The 23,309-nt window shown below is 45.8% G+C and overlaps 1 protein-coding gene across 1 annotated transcript in view; it reads left to right on the top strand.

Annotated features, from left to right (window-relative positions):
* The window catches only part of LOC114862620 (aldo-keto reductase family 1 member B10-like), a 103,657-nt gene that overhangs the window by 5,188 nt on the left and 75,160 nt on the right, over positions 1-23,309 (top strand). The window contains exon 4 of the mRNA XM_055511731.1: positions 2,483-2,562. Within this exon, the coding sequence (XP_055367706.1) occupies positions 2,483-2,562 (80 nt within the window). The remainder of the gene's footprint in view (positions 1-2,482; positions 2,563-23,309) is intronic.

Raw genomic sequence — 23,309 nt, 5'->3', positions numbered from 1 at the left:
CAGGTGGTCCCTACAGGTTACCCGTCATCAAGCCTAAATACAGCCCTCTATCAGGGGCAGGCCTCCATTTACGTACACACACACACACACACACACACACACACACACACACACACACACACACACACACACACACACACACACACACACACACACACACACACACAAACACACACACACACACACACACTGTAACCCTGGCAGCCTAGCACAGTCTGCCTTTTACCCCTGCTTATTTAGATGCACTCAAGGACACAATGGGGGTGCATTAGCAGCCCTCGGCCTCACAGCAGCTGTAATTTCATTGTGGTTACCACATGCATCCTACTTGACTCTCAATTCACTCTCTGGGATGAGGGCAAAATAATGGGATTTACCCTGTCTGACAAGAGCCTCCCACCCTTCTCCTTTTTGGAGAGAGCGTCTGCGTGTTGCATGCAGGTGAGTGTGGGTATCTCATACATACCAATAACTACCTGTATAGCTGCAGTTAGAGTTAGTGAAATTCATGAGCGCGGGCAGACTTTGCGTGCGCATCTATAAGGTGCATGCATACTGTACATGTGAGTGTGTGCCATAGTCTTTGCCGTTTTCATTGTCAGTCATTGTAAACATCAGGACTGAATGCACTGCCTGGGCCTTCACTGTAGGTTAACGCGATGAGCTTGTCTTGTGTGGATCTCAGTGTAATGGCTGTAACAGTTTCAGAAATGTTTAAAACATGGAGGATGCATTTCGCAAAATGCTACAGACCCAGATTTTGGGTAAAGTTTTGTCAAGAACTTAACGTGGAGCCTCTAGTTTTGCTGTTTTGAATGGTGAGCGGATTTTGTTGTTGTTGTAAAGTTGGCATCAACATCCTGAGACTGGAATGTGAGCGGCAGCGAGCCTAATAGAAAGTTCTGCTCTGGTCTCAGCTCGTATTTCTTAGTAATTAGAATGGGAAAAAAAAAGAAACGTAAAAGGCTTAAAAGCTTTTAATTTGTATTCAGGAGATAAGAATTGTGAAGCATGAAGGAAGCAAACAGCCTCCCGTCACAATACAGCATGCATCACTTTTATCACAAACTCAGATGTTTGATCACACACACACACACACACACACACACACACACACACACACACACACACACACACACACACACACACACACATACAAACAGTACAAGAAACAAAAATTAATCAGGACGAACAAAGCGCGTTCGAATATGCAGTTGCACATTAGCGCCCGCGCGCACACATCCAAACACACACAAAGCATTAATTTATTCAGGTTAGTGGTGTGCTTTAATTATTACAACCAGCCCCTCTCTCTCGCGCCCGCTCGCTCGCTCTCCCCCGCTCTGTAATAGTCGGCACATCTGTGGCCGTAGCTGTCAAAAACAAGCCGAAACAATTTCATCTGCGAGCCGAGAAACAAACACTGTCTCCTCGCTCGCCCGCTCTGTAGTGTAAAGGCCTTTAATCAGACCCTGGTGTATTTTCTGTTTGTTTATAATGTGATAGTGAGAACACAGCCTCTAAATGTGTTATGCTGTTGCATAGCTCCACTGAACATTTCCCAGGGAGGAGGAATTGATAGGGAGTTTCATAATTAAGCAAATTAATGAGTTTATTCGGTGAGCGACCAAACACTTAGTACAATGCCAGCTCCTATCTCCACAGGGACATGAAAAGTCTTACTTTGTTGTGAGTGTTATTTGCGCCATGTGTGCAAGCGTGCATGTGTTAAAGCGCGAGTCTGTCTGCGTTTGCATCCCTTTGTGTTTTTTTTTATTTTTTGTCCTTTGCATTAGGCACACACTGTGCTGTTTTCATGCTGATTTTAAAGCTATGCAAATGGCCTCAGAAACACAGTACAAAGACAATAATGGTTTTAACATCAAATGTGCTGCAGTAGATGCTCAGCAGTTGACCATTTACTGTAAACTCTGTATTTTTTTTCTCATTTGCCTGTCGTCAGCCTGTTTCATTATGGCCCCTGTCACAGCGGACTATTAATGAGTGGCCATTTTGTGTCTTTGACTGTGGTTGCTCTGGGCATCATTAATTTCTACAGGTCTGAGAGGTGACGAGAGTGTGTGTTTGTGTGTGTGTGTGTGTGTGTGCGTGTGTGCGTGCATGTGTGTGTGCGCGCGTGTGTGTGTGTGTGTGTGTGCGCGTGAGTGCGTGCGTGTGTGTGTGTGTGTGCATGTGTGTGTGTGATTGTGTAGTCTGCCTTCCCTGGAGATACAACACTGCTGAGTGTAGATGCTTGATTTTGGCTTCTGTTTCTTTTGTTAATGTGCATCAAAACACTGCTTCCGTCTGTGTTTAGGTGGGCTGTATGGGTCCATGTCAGGAAACAGATCCCAGGGAGGAATCGAGCTGCTCTGTAGAGGACTCAGGTGCCGATAGGTCCCTACAGGTGTCCTGGCTACTCTTTGTTTCTGCTCCTCGCAGCTTTTCACTCCTTTTCTTCCTCTTTCTGTTTCTCTCACAGCTTGTGTTCTGGAGTTCCGGCAAAACGGGTGTCGGGGTGCAGTGGAATGCCGTCACGCTCCTACCGAGTGTGATACAAATGTGAGTCTAAGGAAACATCTGTTTTGTCATGTCTGTGTAGAACCACATATTCAAATCAAGCCCTTCTGTATGTGACTCGCCTGCTTGAGCAGTCTGTATCGGCTGGAAAACTCGTACTGTCGAGCGAAGACTCGTTGAACTTGCAAATGTTTGCATTAGCCTTGAATATCAAATGTTGATTTCAATCTCTTCAAAGCTCTGACAAAGTGCTGACACTGTGGCCCTTTGTGATGTGTTTATTGTGGAAATTCAAGTCGGGGAATGATGACAAAGCCCTGAGGTGAATTCATATGTATATGCTTTAGCGGCCACTAACAGCGCGCTGGCAGAAAGAGATGTTTCAGTCCGTATCTCTTCCTCTTCATCTGTCTTTGTTCCCCCCTCCCCTCCCTCCTCGCTCTACTCAGCACTGATATATCTTTCTTCACTTATAACCACCCCCCTCCCCTCACCTCTGGCCTCGCGTCCTCGCCCCCTCCCACCGGCGCACACAATAAATATCATGTCACGAGGATGGCAATGCTCCTTCATGGAACACTGCATGTTTATTAGAGGCAGGAGAAGTTTAAGAGAAATGCTAACAGTGTTCATTAATGGGCCGCATCCGCGTTTGATGAGGCATGGCACATCCTAGCCACCGCCCAAAGAGGGGAGGGGGGGACGGGCATAACGGCCACTGGTAAACGGCCGGTAATTGTGTCCAAATTGTACGGCAAGAAGGCCTCTCAAGGACTGACAGTGACGGAGCAATTATGGCAAGCCAAGCGAGCTGTGTCAAATTAGCCCTCTCCTCCCCTTCCTCCTTGCTCCAGAGCCCAACCCGCCTGACACCCACTGATGGGGAGTCATATTTCCTTGTCCTACCCGGAGTGATGTCCCTTGATTGTGAGTGATAGGCAAGATGTTGAGTCGCATCGTCAACAGCTTCGTACCTGAACACTCACGCTGGTGTCTGACCATAATATAGAGACTCTTAGGCTCTAGTTGGAGGAGGGGCGGGTGATGGTACGCGTCTATGTGCTCAGCAGCCCAACTAAGGGAAACCCAGGAAGGTCATCAGTCAGCGCTAGCTGTCAGGGATGGATCACACACAGTGAAGTGTGCCTGACTTTGGTAATTACATCTGACTGCAGCGTGCCAGTGTCTTTTTTTGTGGGCCCACACTGACTGCATAATTTATAATTAACTGCATTCAGTTCACTCATCAAGCCTCTGCTTTAGACACAGGTCAGTTTATAGAAATTTAAACTCTCCCACTAAGAAAAGTAAGGTTCTTTTATTTCCCCTCCTATGTCAGGTGTGTTTGTTTTCCTCCACAGAATATACATATTGTAAGGAGCTGAATGCATGCTTTATTAGGTCCTGTGATGTATTCTTTATGACCCTTGTACCATTGTTTATGCAAACCGTAGGGAGGTGGGGGAAAGAACAACGTATTGGCTGCCAGAGCAAACTTTAGATGGAACAAATGGGTTTTATGAAGATCACAGTGGGGAGGATCAATAGGACTGATGATTCAAGGTGTCAATCCATACATGCAAACACATTCTAATTGATTTTTGTCCCTATTGATTTCACTGGTGCCTCTGTGACTCTGGTTAAGATGGGAACACGTATTTGTATTTGATGATAGACTTCAGACTGATTAGTCCCACAGCATGTCAGAGTTAGCATTGCTTACTTGATTCACCATTATAATACATGTTCAGCACATACAGCAGCAGAGAACCGTGTGTTGGATTCCCATATAATGATGATGGTGTAATGCATTATAAAGGCATAATCATTTGATGAATTATGTAAGCATTCCTATAAATCATTGTTTCCAGGCTGTTATTTGCTATTCTTTGCACATCAGTTTGAATTTATACATTGTCACTGTCAGTATCACTGTCTGTTAGAACAAGAACTTGTCTGCTGCTCTGCATTTGTGCGTGTGCACACATGTGTCCATGCGTGTGCGCTGGTGCACGCACACGTGCTTCCCTGCCACTGTTAGTAAGTTGGAGTCTAAGTATATCAATCTTGTTACTGCCATTAATGTCACTTTCTGCTCATCATTCTCAAATTATATTTAATAATAGATGGCTTTTGGGCATAAATGTTAATGCAGGATTGCGTATAATTTTACGTTCTGGAAATGACATGCCTTCGTTAACTGCTCAATATTTAGAGAGGTTACTGCACTTCCATGCAGATGCCAAAAAATCCCAATAAGTGAATGGAGCTTTTAACTTTCTGTGCAAACTTTCCTTTTAGGCTGAATCAAACATTCCCTCTATTCCTCTCAGAGCCTCCGCTGTGTCTGCTTGAATAGTAAACAGTGTGGTTTGATTATTGATTTTAGGTGGAAGCGGTTTGATTTTGATAACGTGTCAGCACTGATTCCTGGTCGACTTCATGATACATACCATTTGCAGAAAAACCTTAAAGGTACAGTTCTGTAGGTAGAATGATTGACAGCTCACTCCTGGTAATCACTACTCTTAGTCTCATAATTAACAAAACTCGCAATCCTAAAAGGCTCTAGTTCCCAAATATTTAGGTTCTAGTACGTGTCTGTTGAAATCCCCATGTCTTCTCCTGGCTGACTTGTATGTGATTAGCTGGATTAGACCATTGGTTCTTCATTGGACCATTATTGATTAGCTATTTACCCTCTAACACCAGATAATTCATTTTAAATGGCCCCAAATTTTGCAGCAGCAGTCTGTATTAAAGCCGCGGTCGCCTCAGGACATAAACACTAATTCCTCTCTCTCTCCACCCTGGAAAACTCATCGGTTGGAAGCGACACTGCCTTCCTGTTGCATATTAACAGAATCTGCAATTATGTTCCTTAAAACACGATGAGTACTAATGCAGAGTTTCCTGCCAGATTAATTATTGACACTGTCCTTCGCGTAACCCGATCTGAAAGTGTTCACTGCTCTATTTTTCCATCGTGTATAAATATGTAAAGAAATGTTTCTTCTCTTATTTTTTGTCAACATGTTGGAACACAGAGTGCATGTGGTATGGATTGGGAATATACACCACAGGGGGCTACGTATGGATGGAAATCATCATTACTGAGATTCACTCAGGAGCTTTGATATTAGTGTACTTGCTTTGCCTCTGAACATTCACTTTTAAAGTCTTTGCAACAGTCTGGCAAAGATATTAGGCCCCAGTGTTTAGTGCTGGCCATGTTCTGGAGCGGTAACCGTTGGGGGAAGGCTTTGGAAATGAGTCCAGTTCCACTGGGTCAGCACCGGGGCCAACTCCATGATCATTATGTATTGCCTGCATGTTGTTAGCATATAACTGAGGCGGCTTCCAGCTCGTCTCATTCCCCTCCTGTCCTCTTCAGCCCCCAAGTGGCATGATTGTGTTTATTAGCGGCATTCTTTGGTCCTGTTGTTTATTCATAAGCCATTGTTTTCAAGCATGAACTGCTCTATTTTGAGGGGTTCCATATTTGTCAGCTGAGTGGCGGTGGATGGCACCCGCACGCCTCCGCGCACCTCCCGAGACTCCCATTGTGACAAGGACATTTTTTCCCCTCCCCCCGTCGTCTTCAAGCTCCCAGTGTAATGAAATCTAAATACACACATCTTCCGCTGCTGTCTGTCTCTTATCCAACTCTCACTTTCTCCTCTCTTTACACTCTCCTTTTTTTATCCTTTATCCTTTGCCTCTCTGCTTTCTTGACACCTTGGCCAATGGGACTTGTTTCCGTGCCCGGCAGTTGTCAGGCGAGACAGCCAATAAGCAATCAAAGTGGCGGCCGGTGGCGGAGACAAAGGAGCACTCTGCCTTTTTCTGAGGTGCTGCAGTGGGCTGCACGGAGCGGACTTGCATGTATAATTAAGTGAGAGAGGAAACCGGGGCCACTTAATCTTCCCCCTAATGGTGATCCGGGCTCTATCACCAGGGCCCCTTTGGGGGGGGCTGTACCCCAAAGACCCACTCTCTGGGTCACCGTTGTCCCCCAGTTGTCATTGGCAAATCTTTTTTATCGGCCGGAAGAGCTGTTTTCCTGGACCGCTGGCATTGATCCATTCATCATGGCTTTGTTCCTTTAAGAACTGTGAGGGCACACCAAGGGTCTGCTGAACGAGCTATTTATCATCCGGCAGGGAAAAATAGAGAAAGAAGTGAAGAGATGCATATTTCACACAGAGTTTTTCTAAAAGCTTACAATAGCTTGACATATTTTCAGGTTTGGCTCGTATTGTTACCGGGCCCTGCATCACCTGTGTGATTTATAACACTGAACAGCTGTGGAACATAAGCCAGTTTGATTATTGATTCTAATGAAGTCATTAGCATCCTTAGAAGGACCTCTCTTGATGAGAGAGATTATTAAAAGTTATAGGTATATTCACTGAAGCAACTCACATTTAGTCATGAGTATCAGCTGGCGAGTTGTATATATTTGTCATATTTAAACCTTTGTCTGGAACAAAAAACTATTATTTTCTTTCATTCAAACACAGACACAGACACACACACACACACACACACACACACACACACACACACACACACACACACGCACACGCACACTGCAACTGAAAGAGACAAAGCGCAACCCAAGGTTTAATTCTCCTGTTTCCTCTTGACACAGCTAAAGGCAGCATAATGGGCCTATTACAGACTACCTGCATCATGCTTAATTCATTGAGGCGGTATTGCTGCCTTTCCTTATTCAGCAGCCTCCTTGTCCTTGTGATTCAAAGCAGCAGTAGCCACGAGGGGAGAAATGCCCCACTCGGGTCCCCTGTGTCTGGGCCGGGACTTTCAGTCGCCACTGACCCTTCGCTCGCTCAGGACGGAGGTGAGGAGCTGGGGACGGGACAGGGGAGGAGGGGGAAGACCTGTGCGACTCGGTCCAAATGGAGCATCTTGTGGTTATTCCTCTAATACAGTCTATTACGTGGTCCCACCACTGACACTAATGGGATGTTACAACGATTTAAAATGATTTAATGGCTCCCAGGTTGGGGCCCCTAATGGCCCTCTTTATACGCCAATGCGTATTATGAATGGCAATGACAGTGTTGTGAAGTGCCTGTGTTTCTCTCGCTCCCTTTTCTTTAGCTGCTGCTCAGGCAGTGTGACAGGTGCCGTTTGTGTGGTGATAGGGCTGCAGACACTGCAGCGAGTCAGTGGATGGTTGACGGCGTCCTTATAGGGACCGAAGTGTGGCGCGAGTGTTCAATAAGTGTCTCATTGCTTGCTGCTTCACTGATGTGCACTAGACTGAGGCTGAGATATTTACTTGTGTTGTGTGTTCGCAGACTCTGTGAAGTGTTAGCTAGAAGTTACAAAACACAACTAAGACTCTATTGTAGTAAACTCAAATGTGAAAAAATGGAAAATTTTGATGTGAAGAAAAAATGAATTTATGAACACTATTTATATAATAAATAAACAATAATAATAAACATTACACATTGTTTTTCAAAGCTGTTAACTTACATTTTCAAAATTCATCGGAAAAGACATTGTTCCATTTAGACCTATTACACCTAATTGAAATCAATATTAAGACAAATATAAATATTTAATAGTGTTTATTAAACAACAATATCATTGATACCGCTGATACCACCCAGCAACAACAAAGAACGTGAGTGTTATAAGAGACAGAATCACTGACTGTCGTGGACGGTTCACAGAGTGGATCTGCTCTAGTCATCACACAAGACATCACACAAAGTGCTGCACAGCGAGTCTACAAACTTCGTGCTTGTTTAAAACGCTGCCTGTTTTATTGTTGATGCACCCTGGGACTCTCCGGACTTTCCTTACGTTGTTTAAGGCGCTGAGACAATGGCAGATTTGCTTATACTACGTGTGTGTGTGTGTGTGTGTGTGTGTGTGTGTGTGTGTGTGTGTGTGTGTGTGTGTGTGTGTGTGTGTGTGTGTGTGCGTGCGTGCGTGCGTGCGTGCGTGCGTGCGTGCGTGCGTGCGTGCGTGCGTGCGTGCGTGCGTGCGTGCGTGCGTGCATGAGTGTCTGTGTGTTTTGCAGTGGGACTCTGCACCGGCTTCTTGTGCGTCTGTCAATGCGTGTGAGACAGAACGAGAGCCCAGAGGATTGACAGCTCCAGCAGTCATTACACGCTGGATTGAATGCTAGATTAGCCCGAAGTGGCTCAGGGTCAAACGGCTGCCTGCTCCCTTTTGGCACTCAATGACTTTAATACCCGCTACTGTATTAGTCAATTACTTCAAAGGCTAGGTGGTGAGGTCGTTACCTCTCCCACAGTCCCGCCTCCATACCTTTTAGTGTATCTATTATTGATTTATCTACATTTACACATGAAATAAATTGTATATGCATTTCCAGTATTTAGGATGCTTTAGTCAGCCTTTAAGGTCTTACTCAAATGTTTGTATATATTTTTACAGATCTAAAACAGATCTAAAAAGAAATAACAAAAAACTAAAGTTTGTCAGACTCGTTCTGACCATCAAAGCGTCACGCGAGTGCTCTGTCATAAGATCAAGCTCCTCTGCTCTCCACCTCTCTGCTATTCTCTCTGTCTATCACGGCTCCACTCTTCCCATTAGCTCCGATGTTAAATTGCTCTTGTGTGATTGTGTCATTGGGCTCTCCCTTCCCTTTCTCCTGGGTGACTGATATGACCTTTAGGTATACCCACTGACAATTACTGTCACAGAGAAATTGAATTATTAGCTTTCTTTGCCAACGGAGCCGCGGGTAGGTGGTTGGTAGTTGAGAGTAAAATGCTGTAATTACTTAGCTAAATTGCCGTATTATATTTTTCGCCACTCCTTTTCCTTTTTCTTCTTCCTCGTGAGTGATATAAAAGCAGGGGGGGGCAGGAAAAGGTGTTGAGCTGAAGCTTGGGAAGGAATGATTGTGAATGCCTCTGGTAACCTTTTGAGGGTGTTGATTGTCAATAGGAACAATTTGAAGATGACTAGGGAGGGGTCACGTGGAAAGGTCACACTCGGCCTTTGCTTTTTTATTTCTTTGGCTGTTGGTCAGTTAGTCTCTTCCTTCTCCTCAGGTTCTCTCTACCGTAGACAGAACAACAGATTTGACACTAATTGTGTTCCCGTTTCTTGTGCGTTCCCGCCTCATCACACATATACAACCTACTGTAAACTGTCCAGGCAGAGCATTATTATTTTTCTCACTATGCTAGTTCTAACTGAGCACATACAGTAGTTTTGCATTTTCTTTGCTTAGCCGCTTGTAACGCTGCCTGTCAGATCCCGCTGTTTGATTACGGTATCTAGTTATTTAGCAGGAAGCACAAACTGCGATGTTGTTAATTAAGCGACGTTGGAGGGGGATGGATGACTGCGAGGGCCTTTCGAAGGTCACGTGGGGAAGAGTATGCAGATATTTCAAATGTAGGGGGAAGAGGACAGGAGAGAGGAGATAAGGCTGTCTCTCAGACGTGTGCGAGGCCCCTGGCCCTGTCATCTTAGCCTACACGTCTGTATTAACCTTTACTTCCCCTTCCTACTGTATGCACACAGGCTGGAGCATAGACGCACAAACATACAGTAGTGTAGAGGCGAGAGAGTAAACACTCATTAAAGTGCCCACGTCCTGCATTCAAAATATTTGTCTTATCTTAATTAGTAAACAGTTTAATTAGCGCCTCTTGTATACCTGAAATGAATATGTAAACTGTAATCATAATTACAGTTTAAATTATAGCTATAATAAACTTGATGCTAGGTTTTTGTAACGGTAAGGAGGCTGATTATTCTAAGCACACAAAAACACTGTTTCCTTTAAGGTCTAAACAAATAAAGTCCATTATGCCTTCTTATCGAATGACCGAGACACCGACTGGACCACATTAGCCACATCTTATGAATGTCTCTTAGACTTCTATGGGAAAGACAAAATGAGGTGCTAAACTGGCAGAGTAAACGTTTAATAGAAGTAGTGAGTGATTCGATTAATTTGTAAAAACGTACTGAAAAAAGTTGAAAGTATAATTATTGGTTATTATAATTATTATTATAATTATTATTATAATTATTATTATAATTCTCTCTCTCTCCCATACACACATCTTTAAACACAGTCAGAAGTTGACTTTTTATTGATGCTTGACAGGTGCAACAACCTGGTTAGAGGCTCAAACTGTGCATTGCTATAATATTATGCGAGAAGTTATGTTAGTTCTTTATTGAGGAGCATTTTAGCTTTTTGACAGGAATGATGTGCTCATTTATGAGGGGGTGCACTTTTGGACACTCTACTTATTCATAGGAAAATACTGGATCGATTTGATTCCTAAAAAGCAACTGGGACTGCGCAGGTTTTATAGATTTTTCCGTTGATTCGCTCAGTGGCGTCTAAAACGAATGCGCTACGAATGGTGGCTCCTCGCTAATCTGTAAAGACAGAGAGGAGTGCAAAGCGCGGTTGGGAAGCGGGCGTAAGATGAAAGCGGTAGGTGGCGGGAGAGAAGGTTACAGGCGGAAAGACGAGGAAGCACAACCCGAGCGAGAAAGACACTACACGTGAAACCAGAGGAATAAGAGAGATGAATGGGGGCGTTGGTATGATTTTTCTTCCTTAAGGTCGAGCTTGCTCAACCGTCGTAAAAAATGGACAATTTGCACGCGCCATAAAGGACATTTATGCTCAGCGCTGCGTCCCAGCAGAACCCCATAGCTCTTTGTTTTAATTGTCCATGAACAAGGCATTGTTCTGCAAGATCAGGGTCTGGAGAAAATTCCCTCAAACTCGCTCATTGTTATGAGGAACACATTATAGGGCCTTCATTATTTTCAGCCTAATATAAAGAATATGTTATTTGAATTTACATAATTCTCAGAGCAGCTCCAAAGCCGACGCTATAAATAGCTTTATTCGAGTTCAGCGCCGATTCAAATGAAGGGAAAAGTCGTAGTCTGCAGTGTTGCCGCTTTGTCTCACTGTAGCGCTGGTGTGTTTCTGTACTCGCGCTAAGGCTCACAATATCCCCTCTTTGTGTTCCTTTTGGGTTTGTTATGCGTGTTGGAATCAGTTTTTGATAAATGCCACATGTGTGGAAGATTCATTTGTTGTCCGCTCTGCAGACCCCGACTTTCCGCTGACTTCCTGCTCTGGGTGAAGTTGACGCGGGTTGTCCCACTTTCCAGCGCTCGCTCCCCGGGTCGGCCTCGCTGCCTCCCTCTGGCCCAAACACCCGCCGAGTGCACACGCCGCTGAGCAAACACAGCCTCTGAAACACACTCGTCCTCGGCCCGATTTGCCCTGGAGTGGGGTTTTAAAGTGTTTTACATCCCCCGTTGCTTCTGCTTGGCTAGCAGAGCTGCGCCCGAGGACACGCGGTTGATCAACGTGCCATCACAGACGTGGGCAGGACTAAAAGCAGCGCGTGACTGAGTGCGACCCCGGCTACTTGCAGCGTAATAATTCTATTTTGTGGATTTGGGGAGTGCAGCGTTTTTTTAGGAACGTCTGTTTTTTATTTACAGGCGGCTCCGGCCTCGTTACACATGATGTTGGCACAAGTCTGAAGATCCCAGACCAGTGATAAAACTCCTAATGTTGGTGTGTGGGCCCTGAGCACAGGGCGGGTTATTCAGCTTTCGTCAACGTCTTCTTGGCCATCGTCCCCTCCCATGGCCGGCCCATGCTGCTACTATCCATAGTCTCGTTTCTTATAGTATTAATAATACAAAGGCATCGGGAAAGTGAGAGCTGAGCTTGTATTAAAACAGCACTGGCCCAGGACGTATCCAAGGTCACCACAAGGCTGAACTGTTATTCTCCCTGAACACCCTACGAGGCGAAGCACCAGTCACTCCAGCTGATGGAGGTGAGAGCCAGGACTGAAGTGCTCATATCTCTCTCCCTCCCTTTCTTTTTTTTTTTTTTAAATATTCAATGAGTGGAGAGCCGTGAGAGACTAGGTTGTGCCGTGTGTAACCTTTTTATGCAACAGCGATGTCATCTGCATTCTTTGTTGTGTTAAGAAGAGTTAAATGACCACTCGGGATGCTTGGCTCTGACCTTTGACCCACACGGATAATGAGTGAGATGAGGAGGAGTCAGGTATAATAGACTGTTAAGGTGTATAAAGCAGAGGGCAAGTAGGCCTCTCTCGTGCTCTCGCTCGTCTTTGCTTTCTGTCTCGTCCTCGTCGGTAAAGATGATGCAGACACAGAGGACCAATTACAGAGAGAAACAGCTTCCATTTCCATCTGACAGTGGAGTAAAAGGCACGCAGACGGCCCGAGAGTTACAGGAAGTGGGAGAGGGTGACAAAGGCCAACAGCTACCGGCATCTCGTTCCCGATTAATGGTTCTCACAGGTTTTAGAAATGACGGCCCTGAAAATGATTTCCATGCTGTTTCTATTATTCATTAACTCCCGGGCAGGCGTGGAGAACCAAGGAGCAGGGAGGTGTCTGTGATTATTGATTGCAATGCCAAAAATATAACTGCGCATGTAGACCCCCCCCCCCCCCCGACCACACGCCTGTCTCGCCCGGTGCCTCTGTCGCCTTAAAGGGCACGTTTGTTGTACCCGCGCCGTCGCGTCAAGAAGACGCGCCAAAGGATGGATCGGCGCTCTGGAACAATCGCGCGTCGAGGAATTCATTTGTCTTGGTTGGGCTTTGTCTCCGGGGGTGACGCGCGGGCGGGGGCCCCCTTTTGTCGCGCAGAATTGATGCCGCCGCTAACGGTGTAATAAAAACGTCCCAAACTTCCCGCGCTGTTTGAGGAAGGGCTCCTTTTGTTTGGGCGGAGATAACTGTAGGCCGCGTCGGAGGCTAGATTAATATGTTGGCCAGTTAGAGCGGGTGTTTTCTCACTCCCGCTCTACCTCTGGTGTCAACATCATAGCTCTTCCTTTGTAGGCGTCTCTCTCTGGCTTCAGCCCTTTATTGCGCTCGTTAAACAGCGGTAAACAGTACAGTGCGCTGACAGATAGCACATTTATCTTGCTCCGGCCTTTGGTGTGGAATGATATTGCCGCCATCGGGGTTAAAATACTCCATTGCGACAGACTCACCTCGTTTAATGATTAAAGATTGGCTTTATCGGGGGGTGATAGGTACCACACACAGTTTGGGTGTTCATAATGGCCTCCAGTGGAAGTGCTGAATACAGTCAATGACAACAGCTTCAACTCAGATGAGTTTTTTTTTTAATCCAGGTGACATATTCAAATAAATGCTGCAGACTGACACTTTTTGTGATTTCTTTATTTATTTACTGGATCTTTTAACTCTTGACAAACACTAATGAATTACTGAACTGCGGCTCGGGACTAATAAGAGGAATTTCCCTGGAGAATCTTTATCTGCCGCTCCTCGGCGAGCACCTTTGGGACCTGCTCTGCCGTCTGTCACCTCCACACCTGCACCGCCTTTCACCACCACTCAGCCCCTCCGCTGTCTGCCCATCATCCCCTCTTCACCCCTTCACCCCTTCCACCACCTCCTCCACTCATTGACACCCCTGTTTCCTCTAACACTATCATGTAGCACAGCCATTTCACTTTTGCACCTTGCAATTAAAACCGGAGGAGAGGCGGAGGGAAATAATACTCTTAGATTTTCACCCACACGCCTCCTCCTCCTCCTCATCTTCCTCTACTCTCCTATTAGAAACACAACCTTTTTCCTTTATCTTTTTTTTTCCTCTCATATGTGCGACACACAGAAATCTGGAGTTTACGAGAATGGCAGGCATGGAATTAATTAACAAAGGAAATTTCACCACAGCTTTCAGAAGAGGTTGATAATTTTCAGCTTCCGCCCCTATAGAAGTGATTGTAGGTGGATGTAACAACACAACAATGTGAGGGGAAAAATGTAAAAGAAGAAGAAAAGTAAGATTTATTGTGCCAAGTTAATTGCTGCTGCTCGCTGACTGGTGGCCTGTCTGTGATCTTACTGTGGTAGCAACATGGAAGTCTTGTCCACTATCACACACACGCATACACACACAGACACACACACACACACACACACACACACACACACACACACACACACACACACACACACACACACACACACACACACACACACACACACACACAAGCACTTGTGAAGTCAAAGTCTTTGATCTTTGGCGTTGTTATACTGACCTCTGCAGGATCTGCACTCAGGTCTCCCGTGAGTTGGTGTGTGTGTGTACTGTAGGTGAGTCAGTTCACAGGCGAACAGAGGACAGGAAACTTGATACCGTTGGCATTATTAAAGCCAAAATCATCATTACGGGGAAGCACAGGCCTGGAAATAGGCTTTTTAAACACACACAGCTCAGCGGATGCAGTGTCTGTTGCTTTTAAGGCAACAATTAGAATGGCCTTCTGCTGTGGAGAGTATTTTTGCCATTTCAACCTTCATTCAGTTTCAGTGGAAACATCCAAAGCTACTTCTTTAGCGCTAACTTACAGTAGATGAAAACGTGAAAAGTGTAAACATGTGTCTGCAGTCAGGTTCCACTCGTGACTCTGTCTGGGAGAACACGGTCGGGAGAGCCAAACTACCCGTTAATCCACACACGCACACGTGTACACAAACATCCGCCCCCGCGAGGAAACACCATCACACACCGAGTCAGAGATCACCTCTATGTAAACAGCGGCTCCTGATTAGTCTTACATTACTGATCAATTTTTTATTTCCTCCAAATTGGAAATGTGGGGATGCTGTGTCTTCGCTCGCCCTCCCTCCGCCATATTAACAATGGATTAGCAGCGTCTAAGCTCGACACGAGGCAGCGAGAGAGAGAGAGGGACGCTGCTCCTCCCTTTAGAGGCCATCGATCTCCCAGCTACTTACGCCTGCGTGTATGTACGGACACACTGGATTTTAAGCTTGTTAAATGTGAAGTGCCTCACCTGTCACCCACAGGTCCCCGGCTCATCTTCCTCAGGCTTATCGGCACATAAACACGTACACACGGAGCACGTCTGCCCGTTTTGCAAACCAGATTTAGATTTTGTGTGTGCAGCTACTTCTATTTATTTATTTATTTTTCTTTGAGAATGGAGAAAACAGGAATCAGGATCCTGTCAAGCCACTAAGCGATTACTCCCCATCATTTATAAGTGCAGTGAATGTAGTTTGACCCAGGCCCAGAGCTCCTCACAGGGGAAGACGGTTTTGATTATTCCTTTCAGCTCCTAAGAAAAATAGAAGTCAGTATTTCTCATAGAGCGAGCTTTTCTGTCTGGCCTTGGTGTTCTGTAGCCCAGGTGATTACGATCTGCTGTCTGCTCCAGCTTATTATGCCAAAACATCACTGGGCCCTTCTCCAAATATATCATAAATAATTATTACAGAGTTCATGTTCAGTGCTCTGGGCCATGGATATAACTTGTTTAGTTTCAAACACAGCCAAATCAATAACAGCCTGTCATCTAAAATTGATGAGAACACCAGCTTGTATTTTATTTATTTCTCTATTTATTATTTTATTTATTTATTTATTTATTTCATTTGGCCGCTTGCTTTCAGACCTCTTGTTCTTACCTAATCTCGCCGAGTGTGTGTACGCCACGTGCATGTGTGTGACCTGTGCAGAAACCGTGCTTGTCTTGTGTCAAGTGCGCGCGTGCGCTTGTGTGCGTGCGCGCGTGCGCTCGTGTGCGTGCGTGCGCTTGTGCGCGTGCGGGCTCTCAGTCCAGCAGGCAGCGCCACTCGAGGGACCTGGGAATTATGGATCGAGGACAGGAGTCACGCGATGATTGACAGCCGCATTCCGTTGGAGGTGATTAGGTGCGCGCGGCCCAAAGAAAACAGACATGATGGAAATTTCAACATCCCTACTCTAATTTCGGCTGCGGGGTAATTATGATACATGATGATCTGCAGACATCATTGGCCACACAGTCCACTGTGCTCCATCTCCCCAGCTCCCGCCGCCTCCGTTGTTCCCTCTCCACCTCAGAAGCCTGCACACACAGACAGATGCACGCTTCCATACAAACTAGTGGCATTAAAACGCTGCTCGGAGCACCTGTATATATTAACACCTCAAAACTGTTTAAAACAGCTGAGTTTAGCATAAACAATAGAAAATATGAAATCTGTTCTAGAGGAAACAAAATTAATTGATTTTATAAATGATGATATCATTTGTTTAATTAGAACAAAACCATCCAGAGCCAGAACACCTGCTTTTCCCCGTTTCCAGCTTCTATGCTAAGCTAAGACAATGAGCTGCTACCTAAGGCTACACAGTTACTGTGGAGACATTATTCCTCCTTTCTTATTCTTGGCAAAGAGGCCAAAAACCCCACGCTAAATCACCCAACTGCGGTTACGCAGAGTTTAAACTGTACATCTTGAAATTAGACCTTTATTTGAATTCAGGTATCCAATGTCAGTAAAGGAAACTAAACCACAGTCAAAAGCATCGTTCACCTTATTGATGGTGAAACTAATCAGGACGGAATTCGTCTGTAGCCTTAAGCCAAACCATGTGCTGTCCGATGAAATGGACGGCTTCCACTCAAAGCCACCAGTCCACTGTCGCTGCTTCTGCACCACAGAGGGAAGCGGTCTGAAAGTTACAATATTCCTCCCAACAGTTCGTCTCAGACTACGCTCTCCCCCTCACGTGCTTCTGTTCTCCTCCTCCTCCACCTGACAATAGCTGTGCGCCCCCCCCCCCATGTCAGGTGCGTTTAGCATGGCTTTGAACGCCATGCCTCCATATTTTATTGAACACTTTGTTGGTTGATGCTGGATTCCCCCACAATGCCTGGCAATGGGTTCATGCATTAGAGATGTGAGCTCTGGATGAGGGCGGTGGAAGGGTAGGAAGAAAGAGCCGGGAGGCGGGGTTGTGGGGCTGTGTGGGTGCCCTCTCTGTTTCAGTAGGCTGCATAGAAGTCATTGCTTAGCGTTTGAGCATTCTTCTTTGCAGCAACTCAGTATCGCTGAGAAGAAAAAAGAATCTACGAGTGCGCCCTCAGATTTGAGCCTCATCAGCGCTCTTATAGTCTTGTGTTTCTGACGGCTGCACATTGACTTGTTTGTTGCTCTTTGCAGGTGTTTAAAAAACATTTTTTTCATGGTATTCCTTGAATCTGGACTCCGTTTTGACAGTGTGAGATATTGGACCACCAGGAATTGTGAAGGTCTCACAGCAGCTCTTTGGCTCAATGTCCGTCTCCCAAACTGTTGCTTTATCTTGTTATGACGTGTTGGTGCAGCTTTAGAACCCGTGCCTCGTCCTGGTGACCTTTTGCTTTCGTATAAATGCCTCCTGACTAGTCTGCATGTAACAGGGTTCATTTTCATTTTGTACTGTAGACTTCAGCCCGTCATATATAGCAAGTGTGAAAATACTGATTAATCCCCCAAAGGGATGGGCCTAAAACACATACAGGCAAGTAGCAACAGATAAAGTACACCAACACACCCAAATGTGTCAGGCCCTAAATTAGCACTCCATATTTTAGAGCCGCTTCCAACAGTGGCACGTTGCAAAGGCCTCCACAGACAAGAGGCATCTCACTTGTTGTCAGACAGCCTCCTATCACCTCCGCATCACTTCCCCCCCCGCATTTGCATAAGAGCTTGTTACCACACGGAGCCGCCCGCTCCAAACTTCCACAGTTTTTCTTTTGTTTTGAGGTTGGTTGTAATTATTTTGTCTGAAGATGAATCGCGTGAAGAAATAAACGAGAGCTCGTTCCAGTGTTTGTTTGGCTGACAAAGTCTTTGTAAATGTGCTACTAGAAAATCGGTTCTGGGCTTTTTTCATATTGTGCGGTTGCTTATTTGTCTGAGAGCTGCTGTGATTGTTAAAATTCCTTGACTGTGACACCGCTGCTAAACAGATGTTTCATTTACAATTAACAACTACGCACACCGAAGAATGTTACAGAGACGAGGACAAAAAAAAAATCAGTTCATTTAAACACAATCTTCACATGACACGACCTCTCTCCATCACCTCGCAAATTTATTTGAAAGCAAACAGTTTGTGCTGATTCTCTCATTTACCCCTCAGCCCCCTCAGTCCAGGGAGCAATAATCTGGCTTCTGTAGACTAAACATAAAATTAAAAAGCAATCTGCCTGTACCATATGTTTTATAGAAATCGCGAAAAAAAACTCACATCAGCGCCTTTTACAGATAAAAGTGCCATCGCGCGCCAAGATGGATAAAAAAATGAAAATGTCTTTTTTTTCCCTTCCTCTTTTCGCCTTTGCATATGTTAGAGCAGCTTGATTAACAGTCGGGCCATCCAAAAGCTAATTATTTTATTGAGTTGGGGGACGAGGCAGGATCCTACCCTGGGGATTTGGCTTTGGCTGCAAAATAATAAAAAAAAAGAAGTCCCCGCACGTGTGATTGCTCCCTCCTCCTGGCGCCCGTCCTGCACGGTGACAGCCGGATGAGCCCCAGGTATGGGTGGTCTCATCTCTCCTCTATCAATAAGGAGCTTACTAACCGTACTGGAAATGGGAGGGAATACAATACCGTGGCAATTTGATTTTAAGCCCCATAGGTCAATCTCTTGAACCCCCTTTTTTCAGGTATTTCCTTTTATCATTCCTTCTCCCCATCCTTCAACTCTCTCTTTAGCCGTCTCCTTCTCTCGCTCGCCACCATCTCCTCTCTCATTCGTGCTCCCTTGGTTTCTCTCACTCGCCGGCTTTATCATCCTCTTTCGCTATCTTTCACTCTGTGCTAAACTATGTGATTTCGTTCTTTTTCGGGGGCGGCCTGTCTTTGGAGGCTTGCGGTTAAACCAGGTTCAGACCAGAAACGCTATAATCACATTTATTTCCTGTTTTTATATCCTGTGTCGCTCTGATTATTGATGCATTACTCTTACCTCTGTAAAACTATGTTACCCCAAACAACTTTCACACAATCATTGTGCAATGGGAACATATTTAGTTGGCAGTAGATTTTGTATTGTTGGCAGTTTGTTGCATCTACTGGACTGTTCTCCCGCTGGGATGCCCGTACATGTCTGAACTCTTGAAATCCAGTGAAGTGGGGAACCTCCATTCACAAAGGACTACAGTACTGTACATACATTTGCCTGCCTCTATATGTGTGTGCAGACACACACGCGTGCACGGCTGTTCATGTGTGTTTTTGTGTGCGCCTGCGTGTCCCTGTGTCGCCGCACCAGTAGTATCTGATTGACCTCGCACCCCTGTCAACAGGATGTGGCCCCTGGGCCTTTAGCTTCCTCGGATATAAAAAGGAGAATACCTTTATTGGCCTCTCCGTATCGAAGGCGAGCCGCGTGGCGGACAACAAATTGGCTCCTTTATGTCTCCCTCTCCAAATGCTAAGGTTAGGCTTTAATTGTGGCACCTGGGCCGGAAAGCAGCCGAGTTATAGACAAAATAGCGACGCCCGTGTCAGCGGACGTGTTGTGAATAGTTCACGTAATACCAGTGTATACACAGTGGACACGGAGCCGGCCACCTTTGCTCCTCTCCCCTGTTCTCGCTGAATAAGAATCTGACATAAATTCTGCACATATAAAATTAGTAAATGCCACTGTAGCCGTAGTTAAATATCACACAAACCCCCCGGGAGGGGAGGGGGGTGTTAGGTGGGGGGAGTTGCTGGCAAGTTACCTTGGCCTATTTTTTGTAGGGGGGGAGTCAGGAGGAAGGGGGGGGGGGGTTGACTAGGAAGGAATGGCGAGAGGTTAGAGAGAAAGTAAAGGGTGAAGGGGAAGAAAGGAGACAGGAACAAACGCTGTACGCTGCCAGAGAGGGTGGAGCAGGACCGGTCACGGGCTGCCTGCGACGCAGCACTGCTAATATATGGATCCGTCATGCTTCCACTCCCTCCGCTCCCCCTGCTGTTTTTCCGTCCCGTCTTCATATTGAAACCATCAGGTAAAACGGAGCAAGGGAACCCTCTCGCCTCGGCTTCGCGTACGGCATCATTAGAGGTTAAGTGCAGTCCAATCTCTCCCCTAATAAAGTTACTTTGGAGTAAGGAAGCGGCGTGGCGCGGGGCCAGGGGGTTGTTCACACAGACTGTGGAGTGAATCATCTTATTCAGCAAGAACGGCCTTCCAGTTTAACTAAAGTCATTCTTGTTTACTGCAAACCGACTGAGGAACCGCCAAGGATACAGTACTTCAATACCTGCAGAAGGAAGCTTCTAACTGGATAGAGAGAGGAAAGCTGGTGGATCTGGTCTTATTCTACACTATACAGTGCTATGAGGCCTAATATAACAATAATTTATATTCAGGTAACTGCAGGTTAAACAAACACTACTTAAAAGGAGCTAGTGTTGGTATTCCGATGCAACAAGTACCTGAACCCCTCATCCTTATGTTTCCACATTCCGAGCCTGGCATCGTGCCAGCGACGGGTGGGAATCAAGCCACCGCCGCCCCCCCCCCTCATTAATTTACCAACAGATTGCCAGGGCTGCTCACAGTTCACTGACGGGGTGTTTACAACAGTTAAGCGACGGCGCCGACAGCCATTAAAGCCCTAATGTAGCACGGCGCTGACAAAGCCGGGATGAAGACGCGGCGACGCAACAGCCAGAGCGACGTGCGTCCTTAATTGGAAGCGTTGGTCCCCAGCCAGGGAACAGCAGGTCTGAGATGCACAGCTTGGCCAGCAACAATGCATGAATGTTATAAATATCTACGTCTGCCATCTTGTCTTATTAATTGCTAGATTGCTTGATTAACGTGGATGGAGGTGGAGCCATTAATGGAAGCCTAAAGTACAAGTTACTGTACGAAGGCCTAATGCTGAGGCAGCTTACCTGACACAACGCAGCCCAGTATGGTAGTAATTTGCAGAGTAAATGTTATTGCACTCACAGGCATCAACGCCACATGTTTTCTGTGTCTCAGGCCGGTTCGTGTGTGTTTCGCCAGAAGGGGGTGGGAGGCTCTTTTTTTCATTCTCCAAAGGGATCATGTTAAATTACTCCAAACCATTTAGTGTCCAACGCGCAAAATGGCATTTCTTGACCATATGGAACTCTTTAAGTCATTTTTTTCCTTGTTGATATACAGACTCTATAACAAATGATAATGGTTTGCAGCTGTGGGGATGGATGAGGCGTCGTGTATGATGATGACTTGATGGCTTCAGCATATGTCGAATGCCCAGTCCCGGCGCTGCCTTCCACCTAGTAACGCCTGCATTAATATGATGTTTATGTCGACTTTAATGTGCTTTGCTTGTCGTGTGAGTTTGAGTGTTCATTTAAAATTGGTCTAGTAAAACGCGCAGTATCATACTGAGAGTACTCAGAGGAATCAAGTCCAATCAATTGTAAAACTGGAAAGTGAAATGGACAAAACATTGGTTGTGCATGGAGGGAAAAATAAGTTATACACACATTAAATGCACATATTAGTTTGCTCTCTCTTATTCCTACCAAGGTTTGCACTTCAGACTGTGGAAGGTTGTTAGAATAGACTTTACCTGGTTAAGTAATTTTAAGGTAATAATGGTTCATACAGTAGTTTATTGGTGTGTGTATTCCCTCTTTCCTTGGTATAATGATATCATGAATAAATATTTTATAAATGGGGAAAAAAAAAGATATTTTTTCATTTGCACATGTAAAAAAGATAAATCAGTGATTTCTCAATCACTTCTAATAAAAGGAAACAAGCTGCAAAGAATCTGCACATGGGAAAAAGGGAAAATTGCTGATAGTTCATCCAATGTGTATGGAGCTGTCCTCTTGGAAAGGCGATATACTGCCTGTGGCCACCAAAAATGTAGGCAAAGTGGTGACAAATTGCATTACAGGGCAAATATAGGGCTCCGTCTTTTGAGAGGGCCCAATTTGTCGCCTCCAATAAAGGCGTTGTCCGGGCCCGTTGCCCAATGGCTTGTTAGAGCCAAACTGATTCGCCGTAATGTCTGACAGCTGTCGGGGTCTGCACGAATTCAGTCAAGTTCTATGTGTCGTGCCAAGTTTCTGTACATCAGTATGCATAGGGCTAACGGGGAGGCCGAGGGGGGCCAGGGCGAGCAAGAGCAGGAGAGAGAGAGAGACAGCTTTACAACAAGTGTGGAAGTGTCTGTTGTGGTAACGGCAGGCCTCATCTGCTGCTGCTTTCAGTTCTCCAGGCTCCATGTGCAGACAGAGAAGAGGAGGTAGTGCAGTGGACATGAGGGTGGAGGAGGCGTTTGGGGGACAGACTGCTGTACTGTGCCCCAGGGGCCTGGAAGTGTCAGCTGGTTCATATGCTACAAGTTGGGTGGGCTCTGCATTAATGGTGCTAACTCACAACCTGAGTGGTTCAGGTGGCCTGAGGTGAGAGGTGGGTTCCAGACCTCTGTCGCCGATTATCCAGCAATTAGTGGTGTATTGATCAAGGGCGATCCCTAATCAAACAAGCTCTATTGGCGAGACACAGCACGCCGTGCTCCTCGCGTACGCGTCGATGGCGGCGCCGGCGCCAGTCTGCTCCAGGAGCGTCCACATTTCATGCTTCACCCATGAGGGACTCGTGCAGGAATTATCTCTGACAGCGCCAGCAAAAGCGCCTGATTAGGTGCCGTGTTGTTAGCGCTGCCATCTTTTACATGCAATATTTATCCTATTGATTTCTTTTGATTAAAAATCAGAGTAGCCGGCGTCGGCCCCGTCGCCGCGAGAAACCTTCGCATTCCCCCCTTCGTGAAGGATGCGTGTCATGCGGATTAATATTTCAAAGTGTGGTGATTCATTTATGACAGGCAGAGGTTGCTGCAGAGGTGGGAGATGAGATGCCTGTTCATGGGACGCGTTCTATATTAACATGTTGATGT

Source organism: Betta splendens, chromosome 9 (genome assembly GCF_900634795.4).
Source record: "Betta splendens chromosome 9, fBetSpl5.4, whole genome shotgun sequence".
Lineage (NCBI taxonomy): Eukaryota > Metazoa > Chordata > Actinopteri > Anabantiformes > Osphronemidae > Betta > Betta splendens.
This window is presented reverse-complemented; position numbering and strand designations above follow the sequence as displayed.